We start from the raw sequence: 21,651 nt of genomic DNA, 5'->3' as shown, positions 1-21,651 counted from the left end.
AAAGTGACTGAAGCCTTGTGCCGTTAGGAGAAATCCTAGGTGTGTCTGATCCCAACTTCCCACAGTCAAAACATCCGAACGTTATAAATCACTTTCAGTTTATTAACTCTTTTTCACACAAAAAGTAAACAAAATACATACAAACATACCTTTGAACAAAATTACAGGTTATATAGAATAAAAGTGCATCAGGATCCACATTTATAATTTAAGGACTTTGCTTTTATTTCTTTAGGCATGCATGTGCAGCTCCTCCTCCAGCTCTCCTAATGCAAATCATGAAGTTATATGACAATACATTAACAAAGGGATCTTAAAACGACTTTTGAATTAGCTTTTTCACATACGTGTTACGCTTGGCTGTACGTTTCTTCTGCTTGCACGTCTTCTTGTTGCTTCCATTGGTTTTCTGGTAGGATGGACAATAAGAGAATATGTTTATTTGTCATTTTCAGAAGGACTGAGTGCTCAAAGTTGCTTGGCTGAAAACTTGTTTTACCAAAAGCTGTTACGGTAAGTGAATAAAGAATGCCGTTCAGCTATTTGCTATGTTAAATTTCAGACAGACCTCCAATGAATGTCTCAGAATCTAAACCAGAAAAGCCAATAACTCTTCTCAGTATTTGTCCCTGCTGTTAGTTTTAGGCTTTGCCATTAACAAATATGAGGCAGCTTCTGGTTCAACTTGTTAGAAGAGTTATTTTTGCTTTTACAAATTCTCTGGAGTGGGGGTGGGGACTTCCTAGATATTAATATAAACATAGCAACCTTTCCTCTTGTTGCTCTTTATTAACCTGGGCCACATGTCTGTTGTTGTGGAGATTTTTTCCCTATAATGTTTTGAATTAACAGGGTAACTGTAGCGAAAACATGAATACAAACCTTCACAATGGGTGTTGGTGGAAAGGTGCAGGGGACCCTTCCATGTTGCTGGTGGAAGGGCAGGACTACAGCTGGATCAACAGGTATCCAAGGCACAAAGCCAAAGGCCGGGGGTTGTGGAACAGAGCTGTGGGCCTGATGCAGGTCGTATCCCCCCAGATTCCCTTTTCCATGTGCTGCTTTGAGGATGGTCACAAACGGTTCCCCCGATTTATGTGCAATCAGGTATCGTCCTTCCTCTAACCTACAAAAGCAAACAAAGTCCTTGAGACTGTGTCACTCACAGAAACATGTTGTAGCACTGCAATGATTTCTCCATTCTTGGAAGAAATGATGAAGAAAGAAGCGCTGACAAAGAAGTTGACACATGTACCGAGTGTCATTGAGTAATTCTCTGATTGAGTAATTCTCCAGCGCAAACATGAAGGCAGACTTGCGTCACAGTTTTAGCCCGAGGCAGCCAGAGCGAACAGTGTGAACACTTCATCGGCTTAAACAAAGCTTTACAAATCAATAGCCAACTTTCTGATAACCTGAAGGTGATGAGCAAGTTTGAGAAAAAAAAAAAAAACTCCTTGGGGTATAGACTTTACATTCAATTCATCAACATTTAACCAAACACTATAGAGTTTATAAAACAGGCTGCCCTCAACAGGAGCCTCGTAATCTTGCTCATCTTCTGTTGTAGCCTGCAGGTCTTGTGAAAGAAGCTCTGAGGGGGTCAATAAAGGAGCAGGAAGTCAATGATGCACTGTTATGTTAACCAAGTCATACAGAAATTAAACCAACATATTGAAAATCAATCGACATCAACTTTTGTGTTCATTAGTGTCAGTACTCAGGGAGGGATCCCTCACTCATGTCTGTCCCGTCTGTAACATCTGAAAATAAAATATAATAAATAATAAAAACAAAGGTCGATCAAATGGACCAATACGGCAATGCCACGATGATCCATTTGGCAAAGTAAATCCATTGGGTATCCTTGTTGGTCTTCAGACAACAATTCTGATGGCTAAGGAACCAAATGGGGCAAGCAAAAAAAAAAAAAAGTACTCAGGGAGGGAGGGGGGGTCTTATTGCTCTAAAGCATGGTGAAGGCTCAGTCATGGTTTAAGATTAACAAAAGATAGAAAAGAGCTGTCAGATATTATATCCATACCATCTGGAAAGAGTCTGATTGGCAACTGGCTTCCTTTTCCAGCATGAAAATGACCATAAGCACATCGTCATTGCAGTAAAAGCTTAACTGGAGAGGAAAAACACACCATGGAACTCTATCAGTCATGGTTTGGCCTCCCCAGAAGCCGGGCCTCAACATTACTGAAGATGTGGGATCATGTTAACAGAGAATAAAACAAAAGACAGCCGACATTCAAAGAAGAGCTTTGAATGTCCTTCAAGAGGCCTGGAGGACGATTCCTGGAGACTGCTTAAAGAAATGAAAAGAAAGTTTGCCCAAGAGTTCATCCAGGTTGTATTGAATTATAAAGGCGGTCACACCAAATATTGACTTTCAAGTGTGATAGAATTATAGAAACTCTGTTTTTGCTTTATATAATGTATCTGCATGTATGTTTGTACATTTTAATAAATCTGTGCACACACTTACAATTATCAAATAAAATTTGGGTGGAGGATCTCAATGACAACAATATACAAACAAAAATAGTAATAATATCATTTGTGTCAGCAACAACTTACCCAGTAAGTTTTTTCAGTAGGTGGTGGAGTATATTTAATGACTTGGAAAGCCTGGAAAAGAGACATCAGCAAGTTTCAGTCTATCTGCTTTACTTGGCATCTAACAGATTCAGAGGTGATGAAAAGGCCTGGATTATCAACACTGACTGAAACTCAAGAAGACAAACTCGAAATCTTAAGTAACACAATCATTCTGAGATGATTAGCTTAATCCTTTTTATCGACACACATTTGTTGAAACAACACTCACTTGAACCCACAGGAGACGTTCTGCTTCCAGTCATCAGGCAGCTTTCGCAGCAGAGCTACTTTTGATGTGTGTGCATTGATGTGCGCTACAGAGTCATGGAGACAGGGTGAAAGACAAACTGAGAGAACAACAAGAGCTAGTGTGCACATCAAGAGCTTCACTTCATCATCCGTGCTATGTCTGGTGCTCACAAAGTAATTAGTCTGTGGTGATTTGCCAGCATTGTTAACCAGCTTGAGTGGGTGTTAAGAAATGCTCGTTGGCCCCCTCTCATCTTGATCCTTCCCTGCCTCCCACTCCAGCTGGAAAGGCCTGCATATTTCAGCAGTGTCTTCCTTCATTTGCAGAGTGTTTTAGAGCTGACAACAGCAGCCATAAATACACAATAGCAGAATGCCCCATGACAAACCACATGATAAACCACAAAGAGCCAAGTAAATAAGGAAGTCTATTAGCACCATATAATTTCAATAGCTGGGGGATATTATTTATTTCATATAGCTCAATGTTCTTACCACTAGTGGCAAAACCAGACATTATTTTGCCACACAGGCCTGTTAGCCATTCTCTTGAATGGCTACATTTACAGCAGTGAAGCTGAACATATGAAACTTGTGCCAATGTGTGTACCTTTTGTGAACTATAAAGGTGTTTAATTAATCCAATAGGCAAAAGGAACACAGAACATGCATGTCAAGATTACATGAGTCAGTTCAGTGAACCTAGCACAGACAAAAGGTGCAGTCTTTCCCCGAATCTTGAGTCATAGATAAGCAGCACGGAGACACTGACAATGCAACTCAAGCCCAAAACAACACTTAGCTTAGCTTTGCACACTGCATTCACTGTAATAACACATGATCACATGTGGCTGTAGCTATGGCAACTAAGTAAACCTAACCATTACAGTCAGAGGAGGACGATGAGTCATCTGAAGACTATTTCTCTGGTTTGTGGAAGGATCTGCCCCACTGATTGTATTGTGGCCTGTTTTAAGCTGTCTAAATGATACATTGGCTATTTCCTTGGCAACGAGGTTAAAAAAAGGAAAGCCAAAGGGTCCCTCCTTTAGCTCAATTTAGAACCATGTGTGGAACATAACCATCATCATTTTAATAGTATCTCAAAGCAACAAGTTTGAAAGTAACAAGGATAAAAACGTTACCTATGTAAGATACTGTGCTGGAGTGAAGCAAAGTCTCTGTCCACAAGTTGCATACCTCGCTCCTGGTTAGGCACTCAACACCATAACACAACTGGTACTCCAGCTTAGGCAAGACATGCACTGGTGTATGCTATTGGGACAGATCAAATGTCAATATTAAAAACAAATCTCATTCTGAGGATTGTGCATATACAGAATGAATGTTTATACCTGGTTTTTCCTGCTGCCTACTTTTCTCGTGTGGGTCAGAGAGACAGAGCTGCGCACCATGAGTAACAAGTCTTGCAGACTGTAGAGTTTATAAAACAGGCTGCCCTCAACAGGAACCTCGTAATCTTGCTCATCTTCTGTTGTAGCCTGCAGGTCTTGTGAAAGAAGCTCTGAGGGGGTCAATAAAGGAGCAGAGAGTCAATGAAGCATTGCATGGTAATCACGTCACACAGAAATTAAACCACCATATTGAAAATCAATCAACACTAACTTTTATGTTCTTTAGTGTCAGCACTGAGGGATGAAGAGTTGGGGGGAACCACACAGGTTTCGCCATCCTTGCTCTGGTTTCTCTCCAAAAATGAAGACACACACGGTTTAACCAGCAATGTTGGATGAGAGTGAACTGATGGCCCTGCACATCGGGTGGGCGACTTAGCAGAGCATTTGGCCATCTCGTTGGCAGACTTGAACATGGCTGTCTGCATGCGCAGGATCTCACCTAGCTGGTCCCCAGAATCCTTTGCTCTTTTGGTTTGCCGTCTGGCCCTTGTAACTTTTTGAGGGGAAGACATCTCTGAACTTTCAGGGGTGGACTCAGAAGCAGGAACAACTGGAGGGTCTGCAGAGCACGTTACAGTTTGAGGTTTACTTTGTTTTGGGACAGTGTTCACTGGAGACATCGAGTCATCAATGACCAGTTTCTCATCATCCGAGTCTCCAGTAAAAGCTTGGTCTTCATCACTTTGCAGGGCAGGGTCTTGTCTTGCTTGTTCAGTCCCTGGTTGAATGTGCTCACTCAAAACCTGCTGAGCTGGCTCTGACACAGAGTCGTTAGTTTTTATTGAGGAGCTGCTCATCTCTTCACTGAACGTTTTAATCTTTTTTGAAAGTGGGGACCCTCTATCTTTTTTACTTTTAATATAACCACCCTGTTCATCTGGGATCTTCTTACACTTTGACGTCTCTCCAAATGTCTCCAGGTCGGTGAGATCCACCTCAAAATCCAGACCACTGTTTTCCAGAGAAACTTTGCTCCTCTGGGAAATTTCCTATGTCAGAAACAGAAGAAGAAGAATTGCTCTAATGAAATAAGACCAGATAACACCACCACTACCACAGTTAATTTACACATAAACATACCTGTGAGGGGTTCTGCTTATTTACAGGAAGCTCTGTCATCAAATGGAACACATTTTTACTTCCATTCTTCTTGATGGACCGCTTCAAACTCTCTTCATGATAGATATGACTCCTTTCTCTTACTGTCATTTCAGTCTTCAGGAGTGGCGAGTCTATATACACAGTCTTCTTCTGATTACCGACTGTGAATAAGAATAAAAAGGGCCATGTGAAACAGTACCACCGTCAGGCCATATATAACATCAATACACACAATAGCTACCTAATGCCTAGTTTATGGTCACCACATTGGCTGTGCTGTGCACCAACTGTGATGTCCTCACAGTCTTGTTGCAGGAAGCAAAGACATTTTTGCCAGTTTTTGCCAGGAAGTGTCATCTTTTCAAGCTGTTACAGCAATGTTGTTACAGATTCTTCAAATTTGTGAGCTCCTGTACTGACATTTCAGTGAAATGGAAGTAATGACTGGCACGCGCACAAGGCTACAAAACTACAAAAGGTGCACAGCAAGCTAAAATGACGCTAAAGTAATGCGTGCCAGCAGTTGTGACGTCACTTTTGCAGCACACCACACTTCATGAAGGTGACAACAGTGAGCATCAATGAGGTATTAGATACTCTATGTGTCTCATAAACATATAATTTATTTCTCACTTTTAAAAAATGTGAACATGTCTTCTGCTCTTTTCTTTTTTGGTAATCCTATGAAGCTCAATTCTGCAGCATGTTTTTGTTAGGTCATAATATGCCCTATATTCTTCAAAACAGAATTTAATTTAAAACCTGTTAAGTTTAAAAAGGGTAATCTATATTTTTTTCTCGCTTCACCATGATAGCACATTTTTAATTGCTGGAAGTAAAACTTAAACTGGCTCTAATTAACTTCCAGTACGACAGCATGTGATGTGTGCTGTACCTTTTCCTTGGTTTAATTTGACCCAAACAGGCAGTTCCCATTGCTCCACAAATTCAGGGCCATGGTTGTCCAGCAGCCTGACCAAGGCATCTCGAGTCAAACAAACATGAGGCTCATAACAAGCACAGAGCTTCTCAGCATTCCCATCACCACTGACAGTCTGGAGAGGGAGGGGAAAAAACAAAACACACACACACACACAAAAAAATAAATAAATCACACTACCAGAACATGAGAAAATCTTCTGTATCAGTCAAACAAACACAGGTGGATACACAACTTTCTACAGTTAAACGGGGTTTGACATTAACATGTGTGACCTGGCATCTTTCAGAAAAATGCAATAAGGTCTAATTTTGCTGAGCAAGACATGAACACCCTCTGGTGTCTTTGGTGAAAACTGCAAGAGGCGAAAGAGAATTTCAATAGACCTGAGGTCATGAATCTCATTCTAGCAGTAAAACGTGTCTGTGGCTTACTTTGATGGAGCAATTACAAAAAGTGAGACAATTGCTTACAGCATGCATGTCCTTAGCCTTTTTAGCTGGAGGATTCTCTGATGAAACACTCTGATAATCCCATGCAAGTTGTGCATCAGCAGGCACTATCTTGTGGTCTGTAATATTCACACTGCCCTGGAGAAATAAAGGGAAGAAATATGGTAATAGAGAAACTTAATCAACAGCAAAAAAAACTGATTCTGCAATTCAACACTTGAAGCTGAGAAGGTATCAAAGTGATGATAAAAAAATTTTAAACAAGGAAAAAAAAAGACATTTAAATTTCTGAACAACTAAATTATATACGGCTGTAGTCTGATACTGCTGAGACTGAAAAGCGGCTGCAGATGTACATTACCATATTCAGCAGCTGTTTTTCAAAGGTCAGCGCCAGCCCTGGATCGAATGTCCCTCCTGTTAAACTGGTCAGCTCGTGGATCTGGTAGAACTGGGGAAGCGTCCTAATGCATTCCAAACAGCTCCTTAAAAATTCCTTAAAAACAACAAAGAAAAAACAATTAGGGTTTGTGTTTCATTGCTTATGAACTAAACCACATAAAGCTAACGAGAGGTGCAACTGATGGAGTATCAGTACCTCTGAATATTGCATAGCTCCTTGTGATATGAAATTGTAGTCATCAGCACACATTCTAGCCACATCTTGGAGGTAGCTATTGAAGTGCATCACTTCATTGTTCACTCGTGCCTTTAAGACCTGGAAAAAACAAGCAAACAAAAAATCAGGGTCTTTTTTCCCCAAGTAATGGAATTACAACTACCAGGACTAAGCTCCCATTAAGAGCATTAAGATGCAAATGCTGATACCTCTGGAGGATCCTTGGTTTTCTTATTCATTAAAAAACCAAGAAATGTCTCCTGTTGTTTGCTAGAAATGTTGGACAGGCAGGGATAAGGGAGCCTGGGCTCGGGAAAGGGAGCATCTTTCTTAATCTGCTTCTGCTCTGCTCCTGATTTTTTGGTATCCTCAAAGTCTCCTGTTCTTTCAACGGCTTTGTCTGCACTTAGATCCTCACTATCACAGCTGTCCCAGCAGGATGCTTGGCTGCTGATGCAACTGTTGTCTTTAAACTCTGCAGCTTCATTTGTGGAAGGAGAGCGGGAGACTTTTGCAGCCCCATCATCACACTCCTGTTTGGCTTTGGCATTCTCTACAGGACTTGAAGAAGGAGAATGAAAACACGAGTAGAATAAACAGATAGTGTAAATGCACTTGAAATTATAGTTTACTTTAACTGTTAATTTAATGGCATACCCTCGGAGAAAGGCCCACAGTTCTCTGATATTAGGTGCAAGGGAATATTTGTCATAAACATCTCTGGAAAAGAAAGGTCCTTCAGGAACTGGGTGGTCTTCCCTTCAATTTAAAATGAAAAAATAAAAGATATTAGAGACCCTATGTTGTTATTAAACCCGTCCAAAGTGCCAAACGTTTCTAGAATTTAACTGGTGTTTTTATATTGCTGTTGTATATTAAAAAATATTGATTACTACGGTAGATAAACTTGTTTATGTAAGACAAAAAGAAATAAAAAAGCCACCTGACAGATAATTAACAAAAGTATAAATATTCAATATTCACTTTAAAAAAAGTATTTTATAAATAAAATTTACTGACTATGGGGGGGGAAAACACCTTCTGAAGTTATTTTCTTAAAGGTTTGACTTAGTGTCGCAATTTCAAGGTATCTGACTCAAAGTTTCGAAAAAAATACCCCAACTTCATATTTAACTTATGGATTTTTTTTTTTAATCCCAGTGATAATAATAGCAATATCACAATATATCCAAAAAATGTAATATATACACAATTTGATTTCATTTTTCAGTTACTTTAATAAACGAAATATTAAAATATATTTTAATGCACTATTTTTTTGCACAAATATAATTCTAATTCTGGTATAAGTCTTATTATTATCAAATCAACGTTTCCGCCAAACAGAGAGTAAACAAAGTGAAACACGTGTTTCTCTGAGAGAAATGTTGCGCAGCTGTTCTCAGGTGCAACTTCCTGTTTTCCCTTTCAAAATATAAAAGTTGTTTTGTTGTTGTTATAATGAATTCTTGAACAGAACTGATTATAAATTTTAAAAAAAATAAAAAAAAATATTAAAGTTGTAACGTCAGGTACAAACAATACAAAATCTAGTGTTTAGCTAACGGTATCAGCATACTGGAAAAATGAGCGAGAAAAACGAAATAATATAGAAACAACATTATTTTTTTAACTGGTAAAACAACATTTATTTAGATTTTTTTTTTTTTTAAATGGTGGAAGTGTCTAACAGTTCTCTAACTTCCCGTCTTATTTAAGCAGCTTGACAGACAGCTAGCCAAGGATAAATAACATGGTGCAGCCTCGTTTTGTAAGCACATGTTTCGGCTCCTGTTCGGAGTTAAACATTAAAGGTTTTACTCCTAAGGTAGCCACTAAATGGGATTTGAGTCCATATAAATAACGTTAAGTCAACGCCGCACAAAGCGTAAGTGAGCTCTCTCAACTCCTGTTAGCCAGCATGTGCTAATCCTTACTTGATGTAGCGAGCATACTTAGCTCAAGCTGACAAATAATATCCACAAGGATTCAAAGGACAGAAACCAGTGGCAGTGAGAATGCTACGTACCATGTGAGCTCCATGGTGGTCTGTGACAGCGGTCCACAGGAAAAACTGCACTACTGTCTGTTAACTTTAGTGTTATCTGGCTAACACACGTTTGTTGAGCGACAGTATTCGTCTTGGTAAAATTCTGCTGACATTAACCGCTCTGTGTGCATTGCTGCCCCCTAACGGATGGTAACTATTAATCAATCGATTTTATTATTTTTGTGTGTGTGTGTATTTGGTTACAAATAAGATGACATTTCTTTGCAGCTTTGCTTTAGTGCTCGGTAACAGTTTCCCTGCCCATCTATGAAAGAGAAAAATACACTTGAATGTGTGTTCACGCCAACAGCCTAAAACATCTCCATGGTGTCTGTTTACAAATAACTCTCCTTACTTTGAATTAAGGAAGACCTTTTTTCAGCAAAGTGAGGGGAAAAGAGCATGCTGTATTCTAATTTTGCTACGAGCAGGTAATTCCCTTCATGTAATAATAATGTCCAAAGAACCTTTGCTGTCCAGTTCTGAGCCCCGTCTCTGTGTGGTTTCTGAGACCGCTGTTAGTTGCTATCTTGGGGTCTGTAAAATCTTATTATATCTGGAGATACGAGTCCCAGCTCTAGTACAGATAATTATAGGGAGACCTATCTGGATCTCTTGCTCATATCCACAGCGGTCTCAGGCATTAACCTGAATGCAGCTTACATGCTCCACTACTCTGCTGAGGTGTATGAAAACTAAGATCAAAAACACCAAAAGTAATAGCACTATTTAACATTTGACAAACTTAAACCCTTCTATTGGTCTTTTCTAAAATCAAGAGACTTGCTTTTTCCATTGAACTCTGGCGTCCATATAGATATTTTGTTGCCCGAGGAACCACCTTTAGCAGCAATAACTTGAAGAAATCATTGTTGAAGGATTTCTGCTCACTCTTCTTTACAAAATTGCTTCAGTTCATTGATTTGCAGGCAAAGCTCTGTTAAAGTCCCATTTGCAATGCCTTGATTAATTTATTTTTACAGCCTTTCTGGTGTAGACCTGCTGCTGTTCTTGGGGTCATTGTCTTCTTGCCATCCCCAACTTCAGCAATCAGACAGATTACCTCATATTTTAGAATACCACTCAGTACACTGTACAGAGGAGTTCGTGGTTCCCAGGTCCTGTGGCTGCACAACAAGCCCTAATTATCAGGACTCCACCACAGTGCATGACTGCTAGTATGAGGTGTTGGTGCTGATATGCTGTGTTTCACCAAAAGTGATGCTGTGCATGGCCAAACATCTCCGCTTTGATCTTGTCTATCCAGAAGACTTTGTTCCAGAAGTCTTGTGGTTTGTTCAGATGCAGCTTTGCAAACTTAAGGCATTCTGTCGTGTTGTTTTTAGGGAGAAAAGTCTTTCTTCTGGCCACCCGTCCAAACAAGCCATAAATATTCAGCCTTTTTCTAATTGTACTGTCAAAAACTTTAATATTTAACATACTGAGTCCTGTAGAGTCTGAGTAATTCTTGTTTTCTTTTCTCTGAGGTTTGCATTTGTTAGGATGTCCACACCTGTGAAGATTATGCTGTTGTATTAACACACAACGAAATGCTGCAGGTCAGAAAACTGCCATCATTGCTTTTATAGAGGTGATCACATTTGCTGATGCTCAGCTAATTAAGTGCATTTGATGAGCCTCTAAACTCCTATGGAAGCAACAAGGGTGCATTTAACTTTGCACAGGCCTGCATAGAGTTCACATGACTGTAAGCACATATAGAAAAACAATCTGAAATGTTGGATATTATTCCACAGTTTTGCAGTTAATAATGCTTAATCAAAATCTAAAATGTATTACATGGAAAACATTTAATGAAAAATGTATAAAGAGTCATTCATTAAAATAATTAATACAAGTGAAATGATTATCCAGATTTCTGGAGAAGCTTCAGATTTTGCATTCTTTTAGTCACCACAGATTTATTTAGATCTGGGTATTGTCCACATAATTCAGTCATTAAGAAAAGTTTCTAGCGGAGTGAGGCTCGTCACTCTGATTAAGTAACGGCAGAACGTGCGGTTTAACTTTTCTAGTGTGAGCTGAATACAGAGAGCAGACAACAGGAGACAGATAAACAGCCAGGGAAAAAACAAAGCCCATTACAAGCGGTAAATTTTATTATGGGATAACAGCACATAAAGCACATCTAAAATCGATGTGTCCAATGCACTTTTAATAAAGGTAATATTAAAGGTACAGTTTCTAAGTACAATATAACAACATTCATATTAGAATGAAAAGTATTTAAAAGACAACATTAAATTTCTTATTTTTCTTTACAGCCGTATTTACAAAATGAATCAAAATACTTATTTTCATATTTAAGAATCAGACAAGAAGGAGCAAAACTACGTTTGTGAATAGACTACCTGCTAAAGAGAGTTCAAAAGAGCTGGATAAAAAGGTACATGATCATCTGTCCCCATTTTACATCAGTAGCAAACATGTGACTTAGAAATTTGTGACAACCACACACTAGTTTCGGCTTTTTCCGTAATTCGTACTGCTTTTGCATGGAAAAAAAAAGAAGCCACCCTTGCTCCACCCTCCCCCACGCACCCACCCCATTTTTTATGTTAAATTACCCCAACAGACCGAGGGCACATTGAACACAGAACATTAAAGAAATCCAGATGCATCGTATGTCTGTTTTACAAACACATACAAATACTTAATATACAATGCATTAGTAAATCTTCCATCCTCAGTGAAATAAAAAAGAAAAAGTAGATTTAACACTAACAGAAAATGAAGAAATGTGGACTTTCTGTTAGGTATTTTTTGTTTGTTTAGTTCTTTTTTTTCTTTTTTTTTTGCTCAACCAGAAAAATCAAAACAATGTGCAGGAGAACACTTCTGTAATATCGTCCGCGAGCATTTGTCGACCAACGAGAAGCGACGTTCCCAGTTATATTTCCGAAATGACGTGAGGGGTGACGTGTACACTCTAAACAGACCATCTACACATCAGAACCCTTCAACAACAACCCACGCGAAAAAGAATGAACAACACATGAAGAGAGAGAGTTTGAGAAAAAAAAACAAAAAAAACAAACATTTTAAGCATGAGCGAGCGACAATTCCCCCTCATGTACAAAATACATTGTCACTTCAGTACACATCTGGAAAAACCACAAAAACAACAACAAAAAAGGACAATCAAAACCATGTATGCATTTTGTTACACCGAGAGGCACTCAGTGTGATACGTTGTGTATTATTGCAAGCATATTCTTACTGATATTTGCTACAGAGTCGAGAGAAAAGAAAAAGGTCAACTTTGTCTTCAAATGGCAATCCTCTCGTGTACATTTTAACACTTCAGTGTGGTGCAAAAGGCTTGTGCCACTGGTTCTGGAGAAACCGCTGCTTCAGGATCAGGATAGTCTTAAAATGGGGAATAACAAAAGCATACACCGAGGCTCTGTAAAATGAAATCCAAGCACCACTTCCCTGCATCAGGTGAAGAACAATGCAGACACGGGGAGGTAAATAGTATCTTAAAACCTGACAAACTAACTAGCCTCAGTGAGTGTTTTTTTCTTTACAATCACACAAAGGAAAAAGGACAAAAAAAATCCAATACTGCTGTTTCAGTTTGAATATTATAATTCTTCCACAAACCAGAAAAGCGACCTTAATAAGCTTGTTAATTCGCAGATACTAGCTTTGATATAAGTCAGAAGGAAATAAGTGCCTTATCCCAAGTCTAGCACACTGATACAGGTACTGGCTGGGTAATTTTACCACTATCATTTTCATTTTCATTATTATCATTATCATTATCATTATTATCATTATTCGTTGAGTCCTAATATCAATAATACATTAATATGCGATGAAATCAATGAACTAATAGGGCGGCCTGGCTTAGGAATCAATACTTGGTTCACAAAATTAACTTACCTAGCACCACACATCAGGGCAACACAAAATAAATGTCAGCACGCCCTATCGCTATCAAACTAATCCTAAAGGAGGGAAGCAAAGTAGAAACAGAGTTATCGTACAATATGATGTCATTGATAAACAGATAAATTTTTTTTTTTCACTGGGTAGGCCTTAGTAGCAGTATTTTCCTCTTACCCTATACAGACAGAAGTTACAAAGCTACCTTTATACATGTGATCAATAATAATATTAAATATGGTGAATAAACAGCAGAGAATGAGGGAGAGAGAGTGAGAAAATAAGATATACAGCACACAGGCCGTGTCAAGTTCTTAGTTCTCCACCTGGGAACAGAACTGGTCAAATGTACAGATGAAACATAAAAAAAAAGAGAAAACATCCACAAAATCAACACAAAAATAAAACCGAACCCAATGGCGATAAATAAGAGGTGTATTTACATGCAGATGTTCAAAGACTTATTATGCACAAAAGAATGAAAAATAATACACAGACATATATTATTGCTTGACATTCGATTATGGCTAAAAGTTGCTTTTCATTGTTTTGTCTCGTTATTTTTAAACTATATTCTTAAACGTAACTTTAATCATAAAGTCTTATCACCTGTGCTTTGGAAAATGGGTTTTGTTAAAATGCGACGACTGACTCACAATTCTGGGCGACACACCGGCAACCTCAAGCGTGACATAACGCCGGTCTTCACAATTTACGGTCGAAGACGCAATCTACAGTGCACATTTTGGCTCGGTTCATTTCAATTTAGGCTTGGACCAACAAACTGATAGCGAAGAAGTTTTTCTTTTGAGACCCGTGAATTGTCGAAGGCGTTATGTCATGCTTTTTAAAATCTACAACTATTATGGATGGATCGAGCTCAGCATTCCTCAAAACCTTTGCTTCTTTTTTGTTAGAAAATGTAAAAAAAAGAAAGAAAAAAAGATCAAAACCTCTTCATCCACATGACCCTGTTCCTCTGTAATTATTAAAGCCTTGTCTGGGTTTTTTTTTTAAATATTCACATACTGTGAGAACAGACAGACACACACACACGCACACACTATTGCTTTTTACAGACAACAGAGCAGAGACAAAAGGACCAGCACATTTTACTGTATACTATACACTGATTGAATAGCACAAGTAGCATCGATCCCTCGCTTAAAGTGGGATATCTCGAATGAGAATATACAGAAAGACATCACTTTTCAGGCCCGTGTAAAGGCGTAGTTTATAGTTATACACAAGCATCTGTGTGTTTGGTGACCGTTTCCTGCAATCTTCCCTCTATCGGAACCTTAAGAAGATTAAAAAATAGAGTGATTGGGCTTTATTACTTCTTTTTGTTCAGAAAAAGAGTAAACAAAAATCAACTGTATGAATAAAGTCAATTGAAAAAAGATGATGGCTGCACTGTAGAGACCCGTAATTATAACACAAGGCATATTGCTTGTTATACATTGTAGAGCACATTACCAGCTACTCGACTAAAATGAAAAACAAAACACATTTTATGAGATAAGAACCCCTTTTTAGTGGTAGACCTTAGGCTGACCATGTTTGACAGAATATTGTTTACGTGATCACATAACGTTTGAAGAAGAAATAATAATCTTCAAGAAACAAACAAACAAAATGAAAAGAATTGACAAAGAATCAGCCAAATCTCAATTTTCTCATTATTTTCTAACAAAATGTTCAGTGTGCTACGCCAAAAAAAAAAACAATAATTAAAAATAAAATAGAAAAAGTTCAGCCAAGCTCCTCTCATCATTTGAGTGCTTTTTAAAGATTTTCAAAAAAATCTCATAAATTCACCAAAAAAACCCAAAAAAAAGTTAATGAAATGCTCCGCGACTCCAGAGGAAAGCGAGCCGTTTCTTCGGTCTACCTGTTACCTCCCTGAGCGTTCGCACCTAATCCTTTTTTCTGCTCTTGGCGGGCCGCCGGGCCTCTCAACACCGGATTGTCTAGCAGTGTTCCAGACTGGGTTTCTTTTGCTTTGAGACTGAGGTTTTCTAGTCGTACAGGGCTTGTGCATATCCAAAATAGCATTGGATCGTTAACAGATATTATTACTTAGGTACAGCATATTTACTAACAACCCAAAACACAACAGATTTAGTATTGCATAAGAATATTTGGTTTCCTAACAAAGAGGGTTATTAATCATAAAGACCCTGATGACACCGTTTTAAACCAAAACAGATTTTTTTTAAAAATTATTTTGTGTGCGTGAAAGAAATATGCCGTGTACTGAAAAACTACACTTTGTAAATGCGATGGGGTTTGATGGGTTTTTCTTTTACAAAGAAGATTTGCTTTCATTAATCGACTTGGCTGGAGGCCCTTTAAGGACACCAATAATGTGAAATTCTGAACAACTCTGTGATGAATTTTCAAATCGGAATTTTCAACCACTTCTCATGGAACGTCCCTGAAAAAAAAAAGAGAGAACGATAGAAAGAAAAAATATCTACTAAACTATAAATCTAATGAATTCAAACAGAAAAGCACAGAAGAAACTCTTCCCTGAGGGGTGACAGCGCAAGGCATTAACGCCTCGCGCAAATTGCACGGTAGAGGAATGATAGTGTGCAAACAAAAGGAAAACAACAACAAACAAACAAACAAACAAAAAGACAAAACAACTGGATTCAATGTTACAGACAGACTGGTGACAGATGTGTTAACATGCTTTGTCGGGTTTCTAAAGGGATATCATTTTTTTCTAGTCTTTTCTTTTTTTGTTCTTTTTTTTTTTTTTGTTCTTAACGATTTTTCTAAAAGCCGCTACTGAGATTGCTGGAATGTCTTAGGAATCCATTCTACATTACAGACGAGTAGACTGGAAAAGCGGAAGCAACGACTATTGTTTGGCACATCCAGGGTTGTTTCTTTTTTTTCTTTTTTCTACCACTTTACTACCACACTGACAAAAAAGACGCACTCAACAAAAACAGAAGCACAACAACAAAGCATTCTGAAAATAGCACTTGTCCTACCATTTTTATGCTTCTCCCCTAATCATACGAACAACGGCTAGTCTAATTATTGCAGGGATATAGTTAAGTGCTACCTGACATCTTTTTCTCTCCCTCGTTCTCTTTCGTGAGTTTATTAACCAAAACAAGTTACAAAAATAGAAGCTTTACAACCAGACAAGGCTTTGAATATTCACTTTCCCTTCACTGTTTCTTCTGTGTCCTGTCGTGGCGTTGCCGGGCTGAGACTGCGGTGAGAAGGCAGATAAAGACGCTGAAAATGTTCTTACAGAGGCTCGTAAATGTGCTTTTTAGGTTAGACCCCAGGGTCTCTTGCCATTAGGCTGTTAACTCGCTTGCTGTATCTTTATCTTCCACTAGATGGAACAATTGGATTAGAGACTGCATGTGAATTTCCCAGTCCAACCACATGGCTATTTGGGTTGATTTATAGCCTTAAAGAAAAATGTACAGATTTTCACAGTACAATGAGAAGCAAATGTTTAGTAAAAAAAAAATAAATCCCCAAAATCTGTCACCCGAGCACACCTCAGTTTTCTTGTATTTTCAAAAACTTGAAACAGATGCCATGAAATCCAGATCTGTTCACAACAAAAACAAAACATCACCGCGAGGTTGTTTTGTTTTGTTTTTTTGTATTATTTTTTATGTTTGTGCATGCTCCCCTCAGAGGAGTATCACAGCTACATTTTGACAGGCGTCGCACTGGCAGTTGTTGCGAAAACAAGCGACGGAGTGTCTTTAACCTGCCTTCTCATCCACGCCTCTTTTGTTCGCCAACCGGCAGCCACGCCAGCCACCCTAACAGACATCCCGTACGCTTCCAGTAGACCAGTAACATCTGCAGCTCCCGGGACTAACCTCTGCATCCATGATTCAACTTGTATTTCTTGTGCACATGCAACACATCACTAGGTAAATATACAAGTCTTAAATTAAAGAACGGTGTAAATAAAAGTGCCTTATCAATTCAACAATTAAGAATGGTCTAACTACTAATATCATACATGTTATTTAAAATAGATTCTATAAACATTACTTTTTTCTGTATAGTAAGTACTTATGACCATATACCCTGTAGTACATTATAAAACAGGTGGAATGGACCCTTTTCATTGTATTGGCGCCCTGTGCTTCTCCAGGGCACCTGTCCAGAGAAGGATTAATAGCAGATGGCCTTACATGGTTTCACTATGCAACAATGGTGGATGGAGTCTTTGACAACTTAAATCATTGCGTTTTCATTAGAATTACCAGAATTCTAGGTTTCTTTTTTTTCTCTCTCTTTTAAACGATTGTCCACAGAGAAGTGCCGATTGCAACGCCATGCCAATGGAACCTCCCTCGAAGTCGCCGTGAGTTTTCATCCCAAGCACTGCGTCATCCCAAACGACACGGCTTGAGCACAAGAGAAAAGAGGCTGAACTTGACCAAAGTGTGCGCGTTTATCTTTTTTTTGTTTGTTGTTGTTGTCACTTTTTCTGCGTAAAAAGGTGACAGCTTTGACCATGGAAAGAAAGCAGAACTGTGTAACCTGGGAAATAATACTGATGTGGTCATCCTCTAAATGAAGAGGTCTTCAGCTTTTCTTTTCTTTTTCTTCAAAGGTGTCTCATTAATTGTTCATAATGATTAGAAGCCAGGTGTGTAGATTAAAAAAAAAAAAAAAGGGAGAATGATAGGGGGTGATGCAGTTAATCAAGTGAAAACAACGACGAATGAAGAGAATTGGGTTAGAAAAGCGCATAAGAGGGTCAAGTTCAACCAAACAGAAATGATTTGTTCCTATCTCCTCTTCATGTCCCGTGGGGTGTCGGGTCCCACAATTCTTACAAAGAGAACTAGATTCAGTATGGTAAACCTTGACAATCAACTCCCCAAGCCCTACCCTCCAATGTAAAAGAAGAAGTTGAACAGCGTGCCATCTGTCCGCTCTGGTGTGTGCAGGGCACCAGTAAAGTGTCTCAGATTCCTCCTCCACATTCCCCTACGGTGGGCACACTGGCACCTGGCAGGGTTGCTACCCGTCAAGGGGAATGGACTGCTCAAAGTCTGATCCAAACAGCTCCTTGTATAACGGGGGGAAGTGGGCACGCACAATGTCTGGGTATATTGCTTTGAAAGCTGTAAGCTTCTCTGTATGCCTACTGCACAGCGCCCGCAGTGTCGACACTTTGCATATCAACTGTGGAGAGAGAGGAGACAGGCTGTTTAGATTCACAGGGAGGCAAGGACATGGAGCAATGGTAGTGAAAAACATTCCTCCCTACAGTGTATTCCGTCTCACACAGGGGCAAACAGACTTGTAAATATTGAGACAAGCGCTCAGGCACAAGGAAAACTTGACACTTTATATTAAGGAGCCGGTGTAGCTGATAACAAAGCATATACTGATAAAAGAGGTATTTCATGTCACATTATGAATGTTTCCTCCGAAATCTGGGTTCATTTAATCTACTGGGGTTAAAAATGTTTCAAGGCCAGTGGATAAAGATCCTAAGCAGTGTAAGATTAAATTGCTACAACAGCAGGGAATTCCAGCTTTCGGGGATAACGGATGAAGTGTGTTCTGTATGCACTGTACCTTTGTAAGTATACCGTCCTCTCTGTGGTTCTTCTGCAGGACGTGCTGGAGGGCCAGTTGGATCTTCTGCTGGAGTTTTTCCACCTTCACCTTCTCCTGCAGCCAGGACCGGTCTGGAAGGAAAATAGTCACATCTTTATGTGGCTGTAAAACACATGTGGGGCTCTTCAAAGCCAAACACAATTCTTGAAATGCAAGATTTTAATTATCAGAAAAAAATAGGACTGCAACAGTGTGTTCATTATTGTGGTGAATGTATGTTTGCCTTTTTTTCACCCTCTCTTTGCACCGTGAATGACACCTACCAGCAGACATCAACACAAAGGCGGAGAACAGGGCGATCTCATCCTCAGACAGGTGCATAGAACACAAGTTTTTCCCAAACTCGAAGACGGAGCTGATCAAGTCGTCACAGCCTGCCGCAGCAAAGGACAGAGAGAGGGGGCTTAGGATATGGAAGACCAAAGAACAACATTCACTCTTGATCTTTATTGGGAGAGAGGCACACGGGGAGGGGAGAGGAAAGGGGGAGAAATGAAAAAGAGTGGCGTGCTGACAGCACATGGGAGCGTCTTAAGCAGAACAGGCAATGCTTTTACTGAGTTTTGCCTCCCAGACGAGTCACTTTTGGCAGTTGGGTGGCGTTATGCAAGCCAAAATGAGGTCACTATTGAGGCTTTTAGTTAAATCAATTATCGGAGATAGAGAGAGACAGGCGGATGCCACGGCAGCTCGGGAAGCCCATCACTCTGCCTCCCCCACTGTGGACCTCTCGGCACAGAATTCATAGGACACTGGTATAGTACACACACATGCTCACTCGTATACAAACACAATGATAGTGAATGCAAACTCACAATGAGAAACAGAATTCTCCACTTTTTCAGCCACTATGGGATGCATTTACATTTTTTTTTTTTGTCAAAAGGTAGCTGGAAAAATCCACGGCGGGACATCTTAGCAGTAATATGGCAGTCTGACACAAATTCTATTTGCTTTCGCCTGAGATGTTTTATGTCAGGCTATCAATGATAGTTTTGATAGCACTCTCCCTAAAGACACTCCGTCTGGCTTTATTTATTCCACAGTTACAGGAGCCATATGCAGCAGAGCCTCACTAAGATCTCTGTTCTACCATAAATAACCGCTGAAAAGACAGCAATGCCAGGTGAGGAAGGGATGAGTGTTTGCTTCGAGGCGTTCAGCATTGTGCAGAACAGAACAGCAGACTCTAATTCTGGCTGTTACAACAAAGAAAGGAGTAATACACTGTAAAAAAAACAAAAAAAAAACAACTAAACACACTCACACAAACACAGCAGCACAAAAATACACACATGCACAGTCATTCAAATGCATGAGTGCACACGCGCACACACACGTGCCTAAACCCACTCCACTTACCTAATGACTTGAACACATCAGGTCCAGCATATTTTCCATCAAAATACACTGTGTTGTTTTGCGTGTCAAAGGCACGGCACATTCTGACAAACACAACTTCCAGAGAGCCTGTGGAGACAGACAGGAATAAGATGCTGAATCTGAGCTTTGTTATTTCTGTTTTTTTCCTTTATCCCAACAGTTACACATCAGTCAGCCATGCAAAACACATGATTTAGCTTTGTGCTAATCTTCTACAATATGACTAACACAACCACTTTGAAATAAAGAAGCCTGCTGTCAGAGTGAAGAAAAAAAAAGCCTCTGCAGATGAAAACATCATCGACAGAAGGCTATTCTTCCATAATGACATGCCTGATAAAAAATTGTACTCCATTCATTGGTGACAGTGCTTATTCATTCAACCTTTATTTAGATAGATAGGTGTTTATTGTGTTGTATAATTTGCACCACTCTGTGGGAGTGGATAAGAGGATCAAGAAAATGTAACTGAAGCCATTATTGCCTCCAAGGGAGATGCTACTGTTTTAAAATGTCATGTCTGACAAGGGATCTCGCTCTGTATTTCGTTACTCGTATGGGCTGTGCTAATGTAAAGAAACACCCAGGGAAGGACCCAAGAGAGCTGTTTGTTTGCTGGATATGAGGTAGATGTGTGTCTGTATTTGTCTATAAATATAGGTGACTGTGTGCAAAGAGCCATAGCAGGGTTATATATACACAATTCTGTGAGTGCATCCTCTTAAGAGAAGTTTAAACAGACATCGCTGATGCTTGAGAAAAGGAGAGAGAAATGGCGGCAGGCATGATAGGTATTATCTGAGCTCGGGAACACATGACTTATCTAATGCTGTGTCTGCCTTTGTTATGTATGTAATGAACGGAGCCAAACGGGGAGAGACAGAGACGGTGAGGGAAAGCAGGCGGGGTGGGGTCTCCTCTCTGTGACACTGTCTGTGCCTGTGAAGAAGAGGGCTTTGTGCAGTCAGGTCAGCTACGCCCTTGTGACAATGCCAGAGGAGAGGGGTGGCGGGGCTGGTAGTGGTGGGTGAGTTTGACGGCAACAGGCCATGTTGACAAGCTGTCATACCTGCTTTCAGCAGCACTATCTGATCGTTCTGACACAGCTCCATGAAGCCGTCGATGCGCTTGGCAAACTCCACCACATACTGAATGGCCTCTGTTATTTTGATAGCGCACAGCTGCCACATGACTTCCCGGGGCTAAGAACAGATAGGACAGTGAATGGGTTATCTACTTTAAAACAATGATTCTGATTACTGTAACTGCTGTGGAGACCCAGAAAG

General features: G+C 39.6%; 2 protein-coding genes and 1 long non-coding RNA gene across 5 annotated transcripts in view; 1 reads left to right on the top strand and 2 right to left on the bottom strand.

The window, feature by feature from the left end:
- The window catches only part of LOC146704592 (uncharacterized), an 82,502-nt gene extending 63,461 nt beyond the window's left edge, over positions 1 to 19,041 (top strand). The window contains exon 5 of the long non-coding RNA XR_014921191.1: positions 18,980 to 19,041. This is a non-coding gene — a long non-coding RNA (uncharacterized LOC146704592). The remainder of the gene's footprint in view (positions 1 to 18,979) is intronic.
- ice2 (interactor of little elongator complex ELL subunit 2) lies at positions 82 to 9,566 on the bottom strand. Of its 2 annotated transcripts, XM_085461843.1 has the most exons (16): positions 9,416 to 9,565; positions 8,044 to 8,145; positions 7,596 to 7,947; positions 7,366 to 7,485; positions 7,129 to 7,263; positions 6,789 to 6,905; positions 6,271 to 6,430; positions 5,355 to 5,536; positions 4,483 to 5,263; positions 4,212 to 4,381; positions 4,002 to 4,131; positions 2,837 to 2,921; positions 2,587 to 2,637; positions 883 to 1,126; positions 348 to 409; positions 82 to 266 (listed from the first exon to the last, which is right to left on the bottom strand). In XM_085461843.1, exons 1-16 carry the CDS (start codon positions 9,427 to 9,429, stop codon positions 224 to 226), a joined length of 2,748 nt encoding a protein of 915 aa, XP_085317969.1. In that variant the 5' UTR covers positions 9,430 to 9,565; the 3' UTR covers positions 82 to 223. The 2 variants fall into 2 exon arrangements, with proteins under 2 accessions (XP_085317969.1, XP_085317970.1); XM_085461844.1 differs by lacking the exons at positions 82 to 266; positions 348 to 409; positions 883 to 1,126; positions 2,587 to 2,637 and having other exon boundaries at positions 2,838 to 2,921; positions 4,057 to 4,131; positions 9,416 to 9,566.
- roraa (RAR-related orphan receptor A, paralog a) overlaps positions 11,534 to 21,651 on the bottom strand; it is a 188,421-nt gene continuing 178,303 nt past the window's right edge. For both annotated transcript variants that reach the window (XM_085461848.1, XM_085461849.1), the window contains 5 exons: positions 21,435 to 21,567; positions 20,345 to 20,452; positions 19,246 to 19,356; positions 18,941 to 19,053; positions 11,534 to 18,541 (listed from right to left, as the gene is read on the bottom strand). In XM_085461848.1, coding sequence (XP_085317974.1) covers positions 18,377 to 18,541; positions 18,941 to 19,053; positions 19,246 to 19,356; positions 20,345 to 20,452; positions 21,435 to 21,567 — 630 coding nt within the window. In that variant the 3' untranslated portion in view covers positions 11,534 to 18,376. The remainder of the gene's footprint in view (positions 18,542 to 18,940; positions 19,054 to 19,245; positions 19,357 to 20,344; positions 20,453 to 21,434; positions 21,568 to 21,651) is intronic.

Source organism: Copadichromis virginalis, linkage group LG7, assembly GCF_057382275.1.
Source record: "Copadichromis virginalis isolate Kocher_CV1m ecotype Utaka linkage group LG7, C_Virginalis_male_GT1.1, whole genome shotgun sequence".
Lineage (NCBI taxonomy): Eukaryota > Metazoa > Chordata > Actinopteri > Cichliformes > Cichlidae > Copadichromis > Copadichromis virginalis.
The sequence above is the reverse complement of the archived record's forward strand: the minus strand, read 5'-3'. Positions and strand labels throughout refer to the sequence as shown.

Excerpts from the sequence above, each read along its gene's own strand:
- ice2 (XM_085461843.1), bottom strand. Across the intron at positions 410-882 it reads CACCAACACCCATTGTGAAG|AAAACCAATGGAAGCAACAA; the intron begins GTTTGTATTCAT and ends CCATCCTACCAG. Across the intron at positions 267-347 it reads CGTACAGCCAAGCGTAACAC|GAGAGCTGGAGGAGGAGCTG; the intron begins GTATGTGAAAAA and ends GATTTGCATTAG.